Below are 15,206 nucleotides of genomic sequence, written 5' to 3'. Positions count from 1 at the left end.
GCATAACCCGGAAGTGTTTCTCCGTTCGGTGGTGGAGGAGGAGGGAGGCCGCCGAGAGCTGGGCCGTGGAGGTGGCTTTTTTCTGCACCGTCTTCAGGATGCAGCGGTTGCTCTTTCCGCCCCTGAAAGCCTTCATGGGGAGCCCGTGTCTCCGGCTCCTGGTTCCTAGGGCGGCGCCTAGAGCACAGGTACTGCACCGCAGTGGACTTAGTCGCGGAAGCGGACATGGGGCGAAAGGGTCAGGAGAAAAATAATAGATAACCCCACATCACATTGCAGTAGTTCCTTGGCATTCACGACGGATTTCTTTGTGCCCAGAGCCTCTGAGGTAGGATCCGAACCTGCCATATACTGGCTGTGTGATATTAGCCAAGTTAAGAAACCTTTCTGTGCCTTAGTCTTCATCTGTAAAATGGGAATAGCAATACCTACTTCAGAAGTTGTGTTGAGGATTAAATAATCTCATATACAGCAAGCGTCTGGCACATAATAAAAGTTCAGTCATTTTTACCTACGTGTTTGATTTTTGCTAAAAGCCCGCAGGTAGTCGGGTAAGGAACCATAACCCCCTTCTACCGAGAAGGAAATTGAGGCTTAAGTTGTTTAAAGTTAGGAAACAAAGCACGAATCTTTAGACTCAGGGACAGAGCCAGAAGAGAACTTGTATTCGCTCAACAAATAATTACTGAGTGGTTATTGTGTGTTAGGAACTGGGAAGGAAAAGATAAATACCAAAAGGCTCCTGCCCTGGAGGAAGGCACAGTTAATTCATTTGTCAAATATCTGTTAAGGTGTTGTTATGTAAGGGAACTGTGTTAGAAACGAAAGCGGCCAGAGAGAAAGAGCCAGACTGACCAGACACTGCTGTCCCACAACTCATAGCTTTGTGAGGGATGGAGACAAATGAACCTGAAGTACGTTGTAATGTGCGAAGGGCTGACATGGGGAAGGTACAGTGTGCTGTGGGAGTGTCCTGTTGCAGACCCGGGAGAGTCTAGAAATACTTCCCAGAGGAGGTGACATCTAAACAGATCTATAGTAGAAATTCTCAGTCAGGGGCAAGGAGCATCCCAGTCAGAGAGAAAGAAAATAATCCATATCTAGGTGTAGAGTTAAGTCTGGGGGAAGTATGCAGAGACTAGAAGGTTCATGTAGCGTGGGGATGGATTGGAGTGAGGCAAAACTAGAGATAGGAAAACCAGTTGTGGGGTGGATGCAGTAATCCAGATGGGAGATGATGGTCTACTAGGGCAGAAGCAGTGGGGATGTGGCCATACGGGGCACTCCGCTCTAGGCAGAGTGGGATTGTGTGTGAGAGCAGTGGACTGAGGCCTTTCCATGCGTCTCCAGTTATAATCTCTCTGTCTTGATCCTTAGTGTGGTTGCAGCTGTGGGATCAGGCGCCCCTTGAGGCCAGGGCAATACAGCACCATCTCTGAAGTAGCTTTGCAGTCTGGAAGGGGTACAGTGTCCCTTCCCTCAAAAGCTGCTGAGCGGGTGGTGGGCCGATGGCTCCTGGTCTGCAGTGGAACAGTGGCTGGAGCAGTTATTCTTGGTGGAGTGACTAGGTGAGTAATTCATCCATAGCGAATCAGTGCTTCAGGTCATCAGTAGAAGCACAGGATGACCAGGGGGAAAGGGACCTTAGGAATTATCTAGTCTAGCTCCCTCATTTTATATAAGTAGAAATTGAGGCTTAAAGAAGTACACGTCTGGTGGCTTGCCTGCCATACAAAAGTTTAAAGTTTTATTATTGGGAGCCCTTCATAAAGCCTTTTTTAGGTCCTGTTTGCTATGCGTGATTTTCCCTCTAAAAACAGTTAGCAAGTTTGTCTCAAAAATGTTTGTACAGTTTGTTTGTTTGAATTAAATCCACACAAGTATATCACAATTGACTTGTATGCCTCTTAGATCTCTTTAAATCTGTAAAGAAACTTTGTAGATTTAGATTTTTCTCCCTCCCTCCCCCATTTTTTGTAGTTTTTTTTTTTTTTTTTGCTATTTAGGAAACCCAACTGATTTGTCCTGTGGAGTTTACCAGTCTGGATTTTGATAACTGCGTACTTGTGGTGGTGTCTAACATGTCCCATTATCCCCGGTATTTCCTGTAAACTGGTTGTCACTTAATCAGACTCAGGTTGGTAACAGGGGGCCAAATACTTCACAGGTGATTACAACATTCATAAATATCTGGTGTCCATTAGAGATGCCAGTAGCCATTGTCACCAATCATTGCTTAGGTCCATGATTTCATTAGAGTTGCAAAACCATAATATTTTATTAGTTCAAGGCTAAAGAGAAACTGGCCCTCATCAACAATTTAATTATCCTAAGATACAGTTTGTAGAAGAAAGGCAGGATAAATACTTGAATCTTTCTTTATCAACTTTGAAAATCATAAATTGGTTCCCAAACGTCCTCCAAAGGTGATCAGTAGGGAGTTTGGGTTTTTAAGTATTATGAACAGGTTTAACTGTATGTGATGTTTCAGTCCGTTGCACTGATGATTTGCTCAGATTGTTCTATCTTTAGTCAATGGGAGCCTCTTCAAACTGGCTCCAGGGTCATTTTGATAGGATCCTAGTAACCTTTAATTCTTTACTTGTTGGATAAAATGTTCCAGGCTCATTTTATACATTTTCTGCCTCTGAGGTACCATCAGCCTTTGATTGTAGGAACCCTCACTCCTTTTGGCGAAAATACTGTCTGGTGTTAATACAGTATCTGTTCCTCAAATTCCCCCCATATTCCTTGTGCTCTTATTTCAAAATACCACATGTTATATAGCCTGCTGTGGGAAACTGCAACAAATGTAAGTTTTATTAGCTTAACTTCGCTGAAGAATCTAAACTATTTTATATCTGTAACAAATTTCTTTTCCTTGTGTAAATAATGTTGCTTATTCATTTAGGGCACGTTTCTTTGCTGTAAGGGTAGATTTTACCTGTTGAGGAATGCTAGTGAAAGAAAGAAGCAAAGAGTTCAATGAAAGGATCTAGAGAACAATAAAGAAATTTGTACGTGATGGCAGCTGTTTCTGGAGAAATTTTAAGCAGTAAGAAGAAAGCAAGGTGTCAGAAAAGGATACCATGAAATGATGTGTTTACCTTTAGAGGGGTTGAGTTCACATCCATTTGTTTCTATAAACATTTATGAAAGATCCAGCACTGTGTGTATGCGTGTGCGCACACACACACATCTTTCCTATCTTAAGGTTGACAGAGTCTGGCCTCTCAATGGTAGACTGGCATTTAATAAAGGAGATGAAGCCACCTACAAGTCAAGAGGAATGGGAAACAGAATTCCAAAAATATCAACAATTTCCGGAATTTAAAATGTAAGTATGGGGTGCCTGGGTGGCTTAGTCAGTGAAGTGTCTGCCTTCAGCTCAGGTCATGATCCTGCCTAGAGTCCCGGGATTGAGCCCCATATTGGGCTCCCTGCTCTGCAGGGGAATCTGCTGCTCCCTCTCCCTCTGCCTTCCCCCTCACACCCCCACTGATGTTTCTCTCTTACTCTCTCAAATAAATAAAATCTTAAAAAAAAAAAAAGTAAGTATAATAGAAAAATCAGGTAAACATCCTACTAGGCCCTTCCAATCTTTTGCTTATTTAAACATTTCAGAATGATTAGATTCCAGTATTTCTTGATGCTTGCTTCAATTATGTTTAGTGAGCTCCCTACTCTAAACCTCCAATTCCAAAGTGATCCTGATGTCACTGATGAGGAAGAAGGCAGATCTTTCATTTCAAGCTTCAAGAACTGAGAATGCTTCTATATTCTGTCTGGAAATAAAAATCAGTTGAATGTTTCCTTTGTTTTTTGACTTCCTTTTTCACCCAGCTTAAATCATGATATGACATTGGCTGAATTCAAGTTCATCTGGTACATGGAGTACTCACACCGAATGTGGGGTCGCCTCGTGGGTCTCGCATATATCCTGCCTGCTGTCTACTTTTGGAGAAAGGGCTGGCTCAGTCATGGCATGAAAGGACGTGTTCTTGCCCTTTGTGGGTTAGTCTGCTTCCAGGTAAGATTTATTCAAGTTTGGGAAACCAGAGATGCTTTCAGGAGCTTCCTAGTTGGGATTGTTTTTAAGGAAGGAATCTGGGTCTGTATAACAAAATGGGAAAGAGGGTGAATTTTAGTGTTACAGGCCTGGCCCAACCCTGCCACTTAGTTGGGCAAGTTGACTACCTTATATACAGTATGCTTTCCTTACCTTTCAATAGGGATAATAATAGGCCTACTGGTTAGGTTGTGTGACTATTAGACGAGATAGATCATGCATATAAAGTACTTTAGTGCCTGGAATTAGTAAGTCCTCAGTAACTATATATATTTTTTAAATTTTTTTTTCATTTATTCATGATAGACATAGAGAGAAAGAAAGGCAGAGACACAGGCAGAGGGAGAAGCAGGCTCCATGCCGGGAGCCCAACGCGGGACTCGATCCCGGGACTCCAGGATCGCGCCCTGGGCCAAAGGCAGGCGCTAAACCGCCGAGCCACCCAGGGATTCCCAGTAAATATATATGTTTTTTTCTTTTTTTTCCAGTAAATATATTTTTGTGTCACAAGAGTTTCTTTGCTCTCATGGCTCTCTTCCTGGGTTCTTGTTTCCTCCCCTTTTCTGACTTTGCTAGATGAGGAATGGGATCCCTGTTCTAGAATGGTTAAAGAAGCAAATTTGAGGAGTCTCAAATTGAAGGGTTCGTGTGAGACTGAGAGTCAAGAAAAGGAATACGAGAGAAGGTACATGCGAGTATTTGGGTCATGATTATAGGCTCTCAGAGAGAGTCTTAGACCATCAAAGAAACGTCAGAATTTGATCAGGAAGATGCTAATTGGTTAATTAAACTCAGAAGTAGTAAGAATAAGAACCAATAAGGAATTAAAGGGGGAAATGGAAGAGACAAAAGAGAGGTAATAGAAACATTAATAAATATCTAATAATAACTAGGGGAGGGTTGGTGAAACAAAGTGAAAGTTTATTTTGGAATGGAAAAAAAACCCCACTACAGACAGACTCCCAGGGAAGTAGCAACTTAAAGATGGCAAATAGGATTATGGAAAGAAGAAAGTGGGGCTGGTAAATCATGCTGTATACTCCTTTGTCTTCCAGTGTCCTTTGCAGATTAAATCAAGATAATTAGAACATCGGGGTAATCACTAAAGGGGCAAGACACGCCCCAAAAGATTTCCTGAGGAGATGTATGTAGAAGAGGTGGGACGTGCTTCTGTTGACTTGGGAGGGTGGGGTTGAAAGAGCTGTATCTTACCTGATAGAAGTAAAACTGACAGTTGTTTGGTTAATTAAAAAAATTAAAGCAAGGAATCAGAATAATACATACCTTGAACTTTTAAGCTTAAACTTGTACTTTCATTACTTCTTCTTCTTTTTTTTTTTTTTTTTTAAATGAAGAGCTAAGGCCTGTTCTTTGAGTTCTCTGATTGGAGTTTAACTTCAGATCTCTTGCATCCCTATAAACTATCATTTCATTTCATTTTCCTTAAAGAGGGTAGAAACTTAGACATTTGCAAAGCAATCTGCCAGCAAAGCCTTACAAATTTTTATGATTCCCCTCCACTGAAAACTTTTATAATTGTCTATTTGTACTAACTTGAGCAGTTATCTTTAACAAAGTGCTTCTAAAACATTCAATCTAGTTGTTTTTTGTTTTTTTTTTTTGTTTTTTTGAGATTTTATTTATTTACTTGACAGAAAGAGCACAAGCAGGGAGAGCAGCAGAGGGAGAAGGAGAAGTAGACTCCCCACTGAGCAGGGATTCCCAATGTGGGGCTTGATCCCAGGACCCTGGGATCATGACCTGAGCTGAAGGCAGATTCTTACCCAGCTGAGCTGCCCAGCACCCCTCAATCTAGTTTTCATAGAAAAAACTTCCCTTTTATTATTAATTTCACTGACTTACATAATGTTAAATTATATCAAGTATCTTTAAGTTTCTGTGTACTTTTCTACATTTGGCATATACTTCAATAAAATGGTAATCTAAGCAGTGGTTAAGCATTTATTGTGCTATCTGTGAAAATGTGGGTAGGGTGTGTGACTCCTGGGATACTGGGGATATGGGAAGGTATGGAAAAGGAGAGGGCAGGCAGGGGGTACTCCTGATGTACTCTTGATAACTGACAACTCACTTTCTCACATAGTGAAGTTGAATGGACAGATGCAGCCCTTTTTTTTTTTTGCCTCTTCTGTTTTTGCTCCCAGGGTCTGTTGGGATGGTATATGGTGAAAAGTGGATTAGAAGAAAAACCAGACTCCCATGACATCCCCCGGGTCAGTCAGTACCGCCTTGCCGCCCACCTGGGGTCAGCCCTTGTTCTCTATTGTGCCAGCTTGTGGACTGCACTCTCACTGCTGCTCCCTCAGCACAAGGTAAAAGTTAGTCTGTATTGTTAGTGTATCTGCACAGATGCTGACAGGGTCAGAGGAACAGAAATTCTGCTTCTAATGGGAAGTTATAAATCAAAATGTACGTATTCCCTTAGTAACATCTACCAATTTCCAGAAATTAGATATAGCTGAAGATGACAAACATTGACCTTTGAGACTCTGGAAAGCTTTGGAACTGCAAAGTAAAATGTGCCATTATTCTTTTGAGCTGGAGCAACTCACTCAAAGGCAAATTAGTACGGGAGCCAAATATTCTGTCAGTGTTGCCTTTTGGGAAAAGTGAAAACACAAATTGTAGAAAAGGTGGGAAGGGGTTGTAACAAGAGCTATCCCAGCCACTTCTGACCCTCAGGGGGATGGTGGCTGGCCAGGTGAGGAAGACCAGAATGAGAGCTGTTTCTGGACCTTTGATGGTATAAAAGAGCCATGGGGGTTGTTTGTTCTTTAGATGGGGACCTACCATTCATCAGGTCTGACAGGTCTGATCTTGTGATCGTAATGATTTTGCCTAAAAGTATTTTCCTGCATGTCAATTAAAGGAAAATAATGGTTTTCCTAAAGATGAGTGTTATTTTAGGTTTGGAAGTCATGGTTGATCTGGATAACCTGTTGATGGAAAGAAGTTTGAGATGACAGTAGGACTTTTAAGTAGAATTATGCAGTAGGTACTCGGAACCAATAAGGAAAAGCATTGTGGACTTGGCGGTCATCCCCACAGGGAAGCCAGATGGGGTTGAAACATTGGTATAGTAGATCATCTACATCAGAATAATTTTTGTTCTCTTCACAAAGCCAAACTTCTCAAATTAATTGGCTACATGTATAACTGTACTTGCTGAAAACCCACTCTTTCTTTTTATTCTTGTCATCTGGCACCCCTGTCCACCTACATATCAATGCATTCACCCACATACCTACACATATAGCCACACACTCCTAAGCACTCTCTGTTGGAGATGGTACTCTGAAAGGTGCCATTTCCTGTTTTCCTCCTTTTATTTATTTATATCCCATTAATTACAGGAAGGATTTGAGATGATAGTCAAACATATAGTACTATGCTGTCCAACACAATATCTACATGTGGCTATTTAAATTTTAATTAGGTTTAAATAAAATTAAGTTTGCTTTTAAAAAGTGATTATTAAAGTTTAAATAAAAGTAACTTTTTATTTTATTTAAATTTCGTGTGCTGTGGCCTCATTTTAGGTCCCCATTAGCCACACACTGGCCAGTACAGATAATAGAACATTTACATCATTACAGACAGTTCTGTTGGACAGCACTAATAAACTGATATCTTAGTAATGATGCCTCACTCTTCATATACTATAGACCATTTAAGGGCAGCACTCTGACTTAACTCCTTTGTATCCTTATGGTAATCTGTTTATAAAATTCTTAGTACATGTTTGTTGATTCACTGATTAGTATCAGAAATTGCTATAGTAAAAACCAAATTTTGATTTTACCAAAACTATAAATGCAAGAATCTCTACTTTAGGGATTTTTTTTTAAAGATTTACTTATTTGAGAGAGAGCGAGAGAGAGAGAGAGCAAGTGGTGCAGGCACACACACAGTAGGGAGGGGCAGAGGGAGAGAGTGAGTCTCAAGCAGCCTCCCTGCTCATGCTGGATCTCATGATCCTGAGATCAGGACCTGGGCTGAAACCAAGAGTTGGATGCTTAATAGACCAGCCCCCCCTCCAGGCACCCCCTAGTTTAGGGATTTTACACAGTTTTGGTTCTGACTATATTTGCCAAACACGAAATATCACAAACAACATGAAAATCTAGTCCTATATTTTAAACCACATCATTTCAACCATGGTGAAGCATTTTTCCCTTGAACAATGCAAATCATTATTGAACAGATATGTATTGAGTAGTTACGTACAAAGCACTGGGCTAGGATTACTTCACCATGAAAGGCAGATGGCAGTTCCTCCCCTCACAAAACTTGTGGAATAGCAGGGAAGACAAATAGTACATGTATAAATGTAGTAAAATATGATGCATGTTAGAACAGAATATCTGCTGGGAGTGTTTAACCTATTTAGGGGTCAGAGAAGATCGGACCTGAGATTGTCACTGGCTTTGGCCTTTGAGATCTTGGCTGCCTCCCTTAGTTTCTACAGTACAGAGAATCTGAATGGTTTTCTTTTCTTTAGTTGCCTGAAACTCGTCAGCTCCTGTGGTTGAGACGATGCGCTCATGGAACAGCAGGCCTGGTGTTTCTTACTGCTCTCTCAGGTAGGACTCTTCTCATCCAGCATGCTCTATTTTTGTCCCACCCTCGTGGGGGGTGGGGGGTTTAGGGGTGGGGAGGGGTCTCTTGCTGAATGCTTTGTCCTTTTCTCCTTCACCTTCATATTTCTCTTTCATACCTGCCTCTCATACTCACTATCTTCACCCTCTGTTTTCTAGTCCTTCCTCAATTCCAAAAATCCTGCTTTCCAGTCAGTTGAACAAAAACATTGAGGATTTATCTGGATCCAGACTGCCTAGGTCGAATCCTGGCTTTACCATCTAAGAACTCTCTGACCTTGGGCAAGCTATATAACCTCTCTAGGCCTCAATGACTTCATTTGTAAAATGGGGATGATGGTAAAAGTATGAGTGATACATGTGAAGTGCTTATAATGGTACCTGGCATGTAGCAAAGGCTAGATGCCAGTGTTAGCTGTTACTATTCTGTAACCATTGCCTGTTTGCTGTTATTCTGTAACCATTATTGTTACTGTTATTACATTATATCAAAGTGGATCAGAGAAAAATCCTTTTCTCAAAGATGGTCTAAGACTAGTTCATTGGGGCAAAGAGACTTTTTCATTCTTTAAACCACACCTCTACCCTATAACTGTCCAGTACATTAATCCTAGCCTCATGTGACTATTAAATTAATTAAAACTAAGTAAAATTTGGGATACCTGGGTGGCGCAGCAGTTTAGCGCCTGCCTTTGGCCCAGGGCACGATCCTGGAGACCCAGGATCGAATCCCACGTCGGGCTCCTGGTGCATGGAGCCTGCTTCTCCCTCTGCCTGTGTCTCTGCCTCTCTCTCTCTCTCTCTCTCTCTCTCTCTCTCTCTCTCTGACTATAATAAATAAATTTTAAAAAAATTAAAAAAAAATAAAACTAAGTAAAATTTAAAATTTCATTCCTTAGTCACACTAGCCACAAGTGCTCAATAGACACATGTTGCTAGCAGCTATCGCATTGGCTGTCAGATATAGAATATTTCCATCACAAATTTCTGTTGAGTGGCACTGCTCTAAAGAAAACCATCAAACCAGTGATTCACATCCCCTCTTTTTTGGTGGAAGAACATGAATTTTGACTTTATAAATGCTATTTATAAAAACAAGGAATGTGATCTAAATATCTCTGAGTCATCTTTGATCATAAATAATGAATTAGTCATCCATTAATTCATGGATACTTTATGTGTTTATCCAGGATTTAGTTTATGAATTTTTTCACTTTTGTGTTCACTCAACAAACATTTTTTTGAGCACTTGGGGAAGACAGATAATAAACAATGAAAACATACGGCAGATGGTGTTCAGTACTGTGAAAAAATAAAGCAGGATAAGGGGATAGAGGTGAGTTTGAGGAAGTGCTGTCTTACATAGGATCATTGGGGAGATCTCTTTGATAAGGTGACCTTGAGTGGAGACCTGAGGAAATGAAGGAGTAAATTATGCAGATATCTGGGGGAAGAGCATTTCCAGGATAGATCGAGTTCATTGTGGGATAGGGAGGGTATCAAAGTCACTTAAGGCAGTGTTTCCATCCAATATGCCTTGTTCTAGAGCTTCTAGTTCACTCCTTTACGAGAGACGTGCCAGGATCTTGGGGTGGGAGAAGGTGAGGATGCAGTTGTGTTGTTTCTTTTTTTTTAAGTTCCCATGGTGATGATGATGTATATTCTCTGTTTAAGAACTCCTTCTGTTGACTATTACATTTGTCTAACTCTGACTATTCCATTTGTCTAACTCTGGGATATTAGACTTTTTCTATGTCAGAACTAGTATTTGATCTCTTTATTTCACTTTAATAAATGCCATTTACCTTGGAATATAGGGGCTTTTGTGGCAGGGCTGGACGCTGGACTTGTTTACAACTCTTTCCCGAAGATGGGAGAATCTTGGATCCCAGAGGATCTTTTTACCTTCTCCCCCATCCTGAGGAATGTTTTTGAGAATCCCACCATGGTGCAGTTTGATCACCGGATTCTGGTAAGTCTGGCTGGTGGTTACTGGTTGCTGAGCCCAGGGAGCCTCTCACAGGCTTTGGGGTGTCTGAAGCACTGATGGCAGTACTAGAGAAGGTAGAGTAGAGTGGGCACTAGATTTCCTTTTCTTTTTATTTTTTTTCTTTTTTATTTTTTTGAATTATTTATTTATTTATGATAGGCACACAGTGAGAGAGAGAGAGGCAGAGACACAGGCAGAGGGAGAAGCAGGCTCCATGCACCGGGAGCCCGATGTGGGACTCGATCCCGGGTCTCCAGGATCGCGCCCTGGGCCAAAGGCAGGCGCCAAACCGCTGCGCCACCCAGGGATCCCCTTCCTTTTCTTTTTAAAAGAAATTTAGCACCAGTTCTCTGATGTGATGTTTTGTCCTAATTACCCACACCCGTTCCAGCCATATTCTGGCTTTCAGGAACTGCCATCTTCTTGAAGTTCAAATATGCCTTTAATCGTGTAGCAAAGAATAACTTCCTTGTGTCCTACACACACATAGGAGAGTCATTTTAGTGGAAATGAGGCTGAGTAGAGAGGAGGGCAAAGACAGTGGTTGCTGAAGCAAAACCCCAGGCAGCTAAGAGCATCATAAATATTTCTCATCTTCTCTAAGCTGATATTTATTAAGGGCCTGCTGTGGGTCATGTTAAGATTGGCCTGGTAGCCTGGGCATGATAAGTTGGATCAGGGAAAGACTGGCAGCAAGGAGGCAGCAGGAAGCAAAGGTGCTGTTGTAGTAATGCAGGTGATAGTGAGAGGGCTCTAGGCTGCATAGGCGAGTGAGACTTGAAGAGAATGGTGGACCACAGAGATGCTCTAAGTAGTAGAAGATCGGCTGTAGGAATGAAGGTGAGGATCCCAAAGTTTGTTCTGTGGCATGTTTAAAACACACCCAAGAGGGACGCCTGGGTGGCTTAGTGGTTAAGCGTCTGCCTTTGGTTCAGTGTGTGATCCCGGAGTCCGGGATAGAGTCCCACATCAGGCTCCCTGCATGGAGCCTGCTTCTCCCTCTGCCTGTGTCTCTGCCTCTCGTTCTCGCTCTCTCTCTCTCTCCCTCTCATGAATAAAATAAATAAATAAATAAATAAAATAAATAAATAAATAAATAAATAAATAAAATAAATAAATAAATAAATCTAAGAAAAACACACACACACACACACACACACACACACACACACACCCAGGAATGGTACTTTTGCAATGAGTATTGGGCTGGAGATGGAGTATGCCATCAGATTGAGGTGTGTTGGGTGTGAGATGGACCAAAGAGAGAGGTCCAGAGGACTCAGATCCCCAAAGGTAGCACTGGGGCTTGGTCCAGTTACCTTAAAAGCTGAGGAAGTGCTGTCGTACATAGCACTGATTCTCCTTGAGATCATGGAAGCAGGGAGGAGATCCTGTTGACAGTGGGGAGAAATGAAAATGAGACTTTAGGTTGTTTTTAGCACTAGCTGCCAGCACTACTACATCCTCTACTCACAGCCCAGGAAAATAACCCTCATGTGCTGGGCTTAGCCCTGCTTTTAAAATACAGGATTAGAGAGGAGATAAAATTAGGCATTAGGATGCAAAGAGTGATTTTAAAAATTAAGGGTAGGCACCCATGTGAGGAGAGAGTGAGAGTGTGTGGAGTGATAGGTGCAGAAGCTGCAGGTCAAGCCTTGGAGAACATGAGTGTTTAAGTGAGAAGCAGAAGATTGTGGAGGAGATTGAGGAGTAATCATAGGAAGAGCCACAGATGGTTCTCTGTGCCTGGAACAAGAAACCTTAGTGGTTACTCACTGGTTCTGGAGGAGAGATATGAAGATGAGCAGAAACCAGGAGGGTGAAACATTTCTTCCTGGCACTTGATGAAATGCCTTCCTCCCTGCAGGGAATCACTTCAGTTACAGCCGTGACAGCGCTCTACTTCTTCTCCCGGAGAATTCCCCTTCCTCGAAGGACCAGGGTGGCAGCAGCCACTCTGCTAGCTTTGGCATATACACAGGTATAAACCCCTTCTTTTTGGTCTGAGGGTGTCTCCAAAACTAAGTTTAAAAAAGAAAGGTGACAGGCTAGGGAAAAATATTTTCAATATTTATAATATTGATTATCTCTTTATATAAATAAATTTTATTATTTGATTTATTTAAGATTTTATCTTAGTATGAATTAATAATCAGAAAATAAAATGAGGCTATCAATATACACAGTTCTCACCAGAGGAACAATGAAAGGAAACGGTCTTTAACCTCACTTATTATCAAAGAGAAGCAGATTAAAACAGTGCATGTCACTTTGTGCCTGTCAGATTGGGGGGAGAATTTTTTTTAGAAGATAAGCGGGTATTGGCATGGGCATAGGAAAATGGTGAGAGCATGAGTTGGTATAGTTTTTTTCAGAGGGCAGTTTGGCAATAGCTTTTAAAATGTTAAATATAGGGGCACCTGGGTGGCTCAGTTGGTTAAGCATCTGCCTTCGCTCAGGTCATGATCCCTGGGTCCTGGGATGGAGCCCCAGGTCGGGCTCCCTGCTTAGCAGGGAGTCTGCTTCCCCTTCTCCCTCTGCCTGCCACTCCCCCTGCTTGTGTTCTTTCTGTCAGATAAATAAATAAAATCTAAATAAAATAAAATGTTAAGTATATAATCATTTGGTTCAGCAAGTTAACTTCTTAGTGCCTGCCCTAGAAGTAGTTTAATGTACAAGGAGCTGTGTACAAAGTAATCTGTGGCAGAATTGCCGTGATAGTAAAACAAGAAAACTGGAAACAACCTAAATAAACAACTATGGTACACCCATACTGTGTAATACTGTGTAACAGTTTGAAATAATAAGATCTCAAGACATAAATGAAATGGAAAAAAAGCAAGTGACAGAACAATCCCATTTTTAAAAACACAAACATATGATATACAAAAGTACAAGTGTATAGAAACTGGTAACTATCTTTGGGGAGGGGAGCTGGGCTAGGATGAAGGAGAATTAAGGAAAATTTCAGGTTTATCTATTTTGTTTGAATTTCCTCTGTTGTGAGTATGTTAACTTGTGGGAATTTTAAAATAATACTTTTTAGGGTTTTGCTAGGACTGCGTGGAGGTTATGTGTCTGGTTGTCCGTGCTCAGTCATTTCTGTTTAGAATTTGTGGTTCCTACCTTTTCTTTTTTTTTTTTTTTTTTCTTCTCTCTTTTTTTTTAACTGCATTCTTTTCCTTTCTAACAGGTGGGCTTAGGCATTAGCACTTTGCTGATGTATGTTCCGACTCCTTTGGCTGCCACTCACCAGTCGGGCTCCCTGGCTCTGCTCAGTGTTGCCCTTTGGCTCATGAATGAACTCCGAAGAGTCCCAAAATAATTCTCAGAAGATCAGCTTCCTAGGACCCAAAGTGCTCATCAGAGAGCTCAAGAACTTGAAGTTTTCTAATAGGATGACTTTGGCATACCAAGGGGTTTCCAAATTGGTCAAGTTATTTAAAATTCTTTGTTTTTGACAAATTCACTGGATCAAGAGTGTCGTTAAGTATGTTTAAAGAGTCCTTTTCTAAATATTTATAAATTTAGTTTTCTTTTTGAAAATCATGTTTAATGTAGAGAAAGAAACGTCTGCTTTTGTTGCTTAATAGGCTGTCTCAGATTTCTTTTTTTTTTTTAAATATTTATGTATTTATTCATGAGAGACATGCAGAGAGAGAGAGAGAGGCAGAGACATAGGCAGAGGGAGAAGCAGGCTCCCTCGCAGAGGGCCCAATGCAGGGCTCGATCCCAGATCCCGGGATCACGACCTGAGCCGAAGGCAGGTGCCTAACCACGGAGCAACCCAGGTGTCCCTGTCTCAGATTTCTTAATGTTGGCAAGCTCTTGATACTCTACATTCATGATCTCTTGTCTCCTTGACCTCCTGAGTCCTGAATTATGCCTAAGAAATTCTTTATGATCTCAACTCCACTTCCATCAGGTGAAGATTCAAAGGGAAGGACTAGCACACCCTGAGGTAGCCAGAGAGCTTTCAGTGAAAAATAGTGTCTTCTGGTATCAATTTTCAAAATGAGGAAAGGGTAGAGTTTGACAAGCTTAATGTCTATATGTAGCACAATGTCTTATAAGTACTTAGAAAAGGAGATAATCACTGGTAACCCACTTGGATTCATCAGGCACTGACCTAGTTCTTCTTTTGATAGTGCTGTTACATCACTAGGTCAGATGAATGGAAGGAAATCAGTTCCTGAAAGGGTTTCCTAAAAGTCTCCCAGATAATTAAAGTATGGCCTTGATGGTATATGTAGTGCATGGACATCTATTCAGATACATTAAAAAAAATTGTTTAATGAATTGTTGTAATTTTGGTCTCTGTGGATATTTCACAAGACTCTTACTCAACTTAATTTTTTAAATTGGTGATTTGGATGAAGGCATCACAAAGATCAGATTTGAGGATAGAACAACCCAACATTGCTAATATAATATAGATGATAGTCACAACTCAATGGTTCCAGAGTGGCACCATCAAGATGAAATTAAACATATTTTAAATATAACATCCTTGGGCAGCCCAGGTGGC

General features: G+C 41.2%; 1 protein-coding gene across 1 annotated transcript; it reads left to right on the top strand.

Moving 5' to 3' along the window:
• Positions 1-13: 13 nt before the first annotated feature.
• Positions 14-14,224, top strand: LOC129493967 (cytochrome c oxidase assembly protein COX15 homolog). The gene is made up of 9 exons (XM_055300685.1): positions 14-188; positions 1,378-1,568; positions 3,215-3,337; positions 3,844-4,030; positions 6,235-6,402; positions 8,592-8,673; positions 10,506-10,660; positions 12,546-12,659; positions 13,872-14,224. Exons 1-9 carry the CDS (start codon positions 99-101, stop codon positions 14,001-14,003), a joined length of 1,242 nt encoding a protein of 413 aa, XP_055156660.1. The 5' UTR covers positions 14-98; the 3' UTR covers positions 14,004-14,224.
• Positions 14,225-15,206: the final 982 nt, after the last annotated feature.

Source organism: Nyctereutes procyonoides, unplaced genomic scaffold (genome assembly GCF_905146905.1).
Source record: "Nyctereutes procyonoides isolate TBG_1078 unplaced genomic scaffold, NYPRO_anot_genome, whole genome shotgun sequence".
Taxonomy (NCBI): Eukaryota; Metazoa; Chordata; class Mammalia; order Carnivora; family Canidae; genus Nyctereutes; species Nyctereutes procyonoides.
Note: the sequence above shows the minus strand (reverse complement) of the source record. Positions and strands in the feature narration are given on the sequence as shown.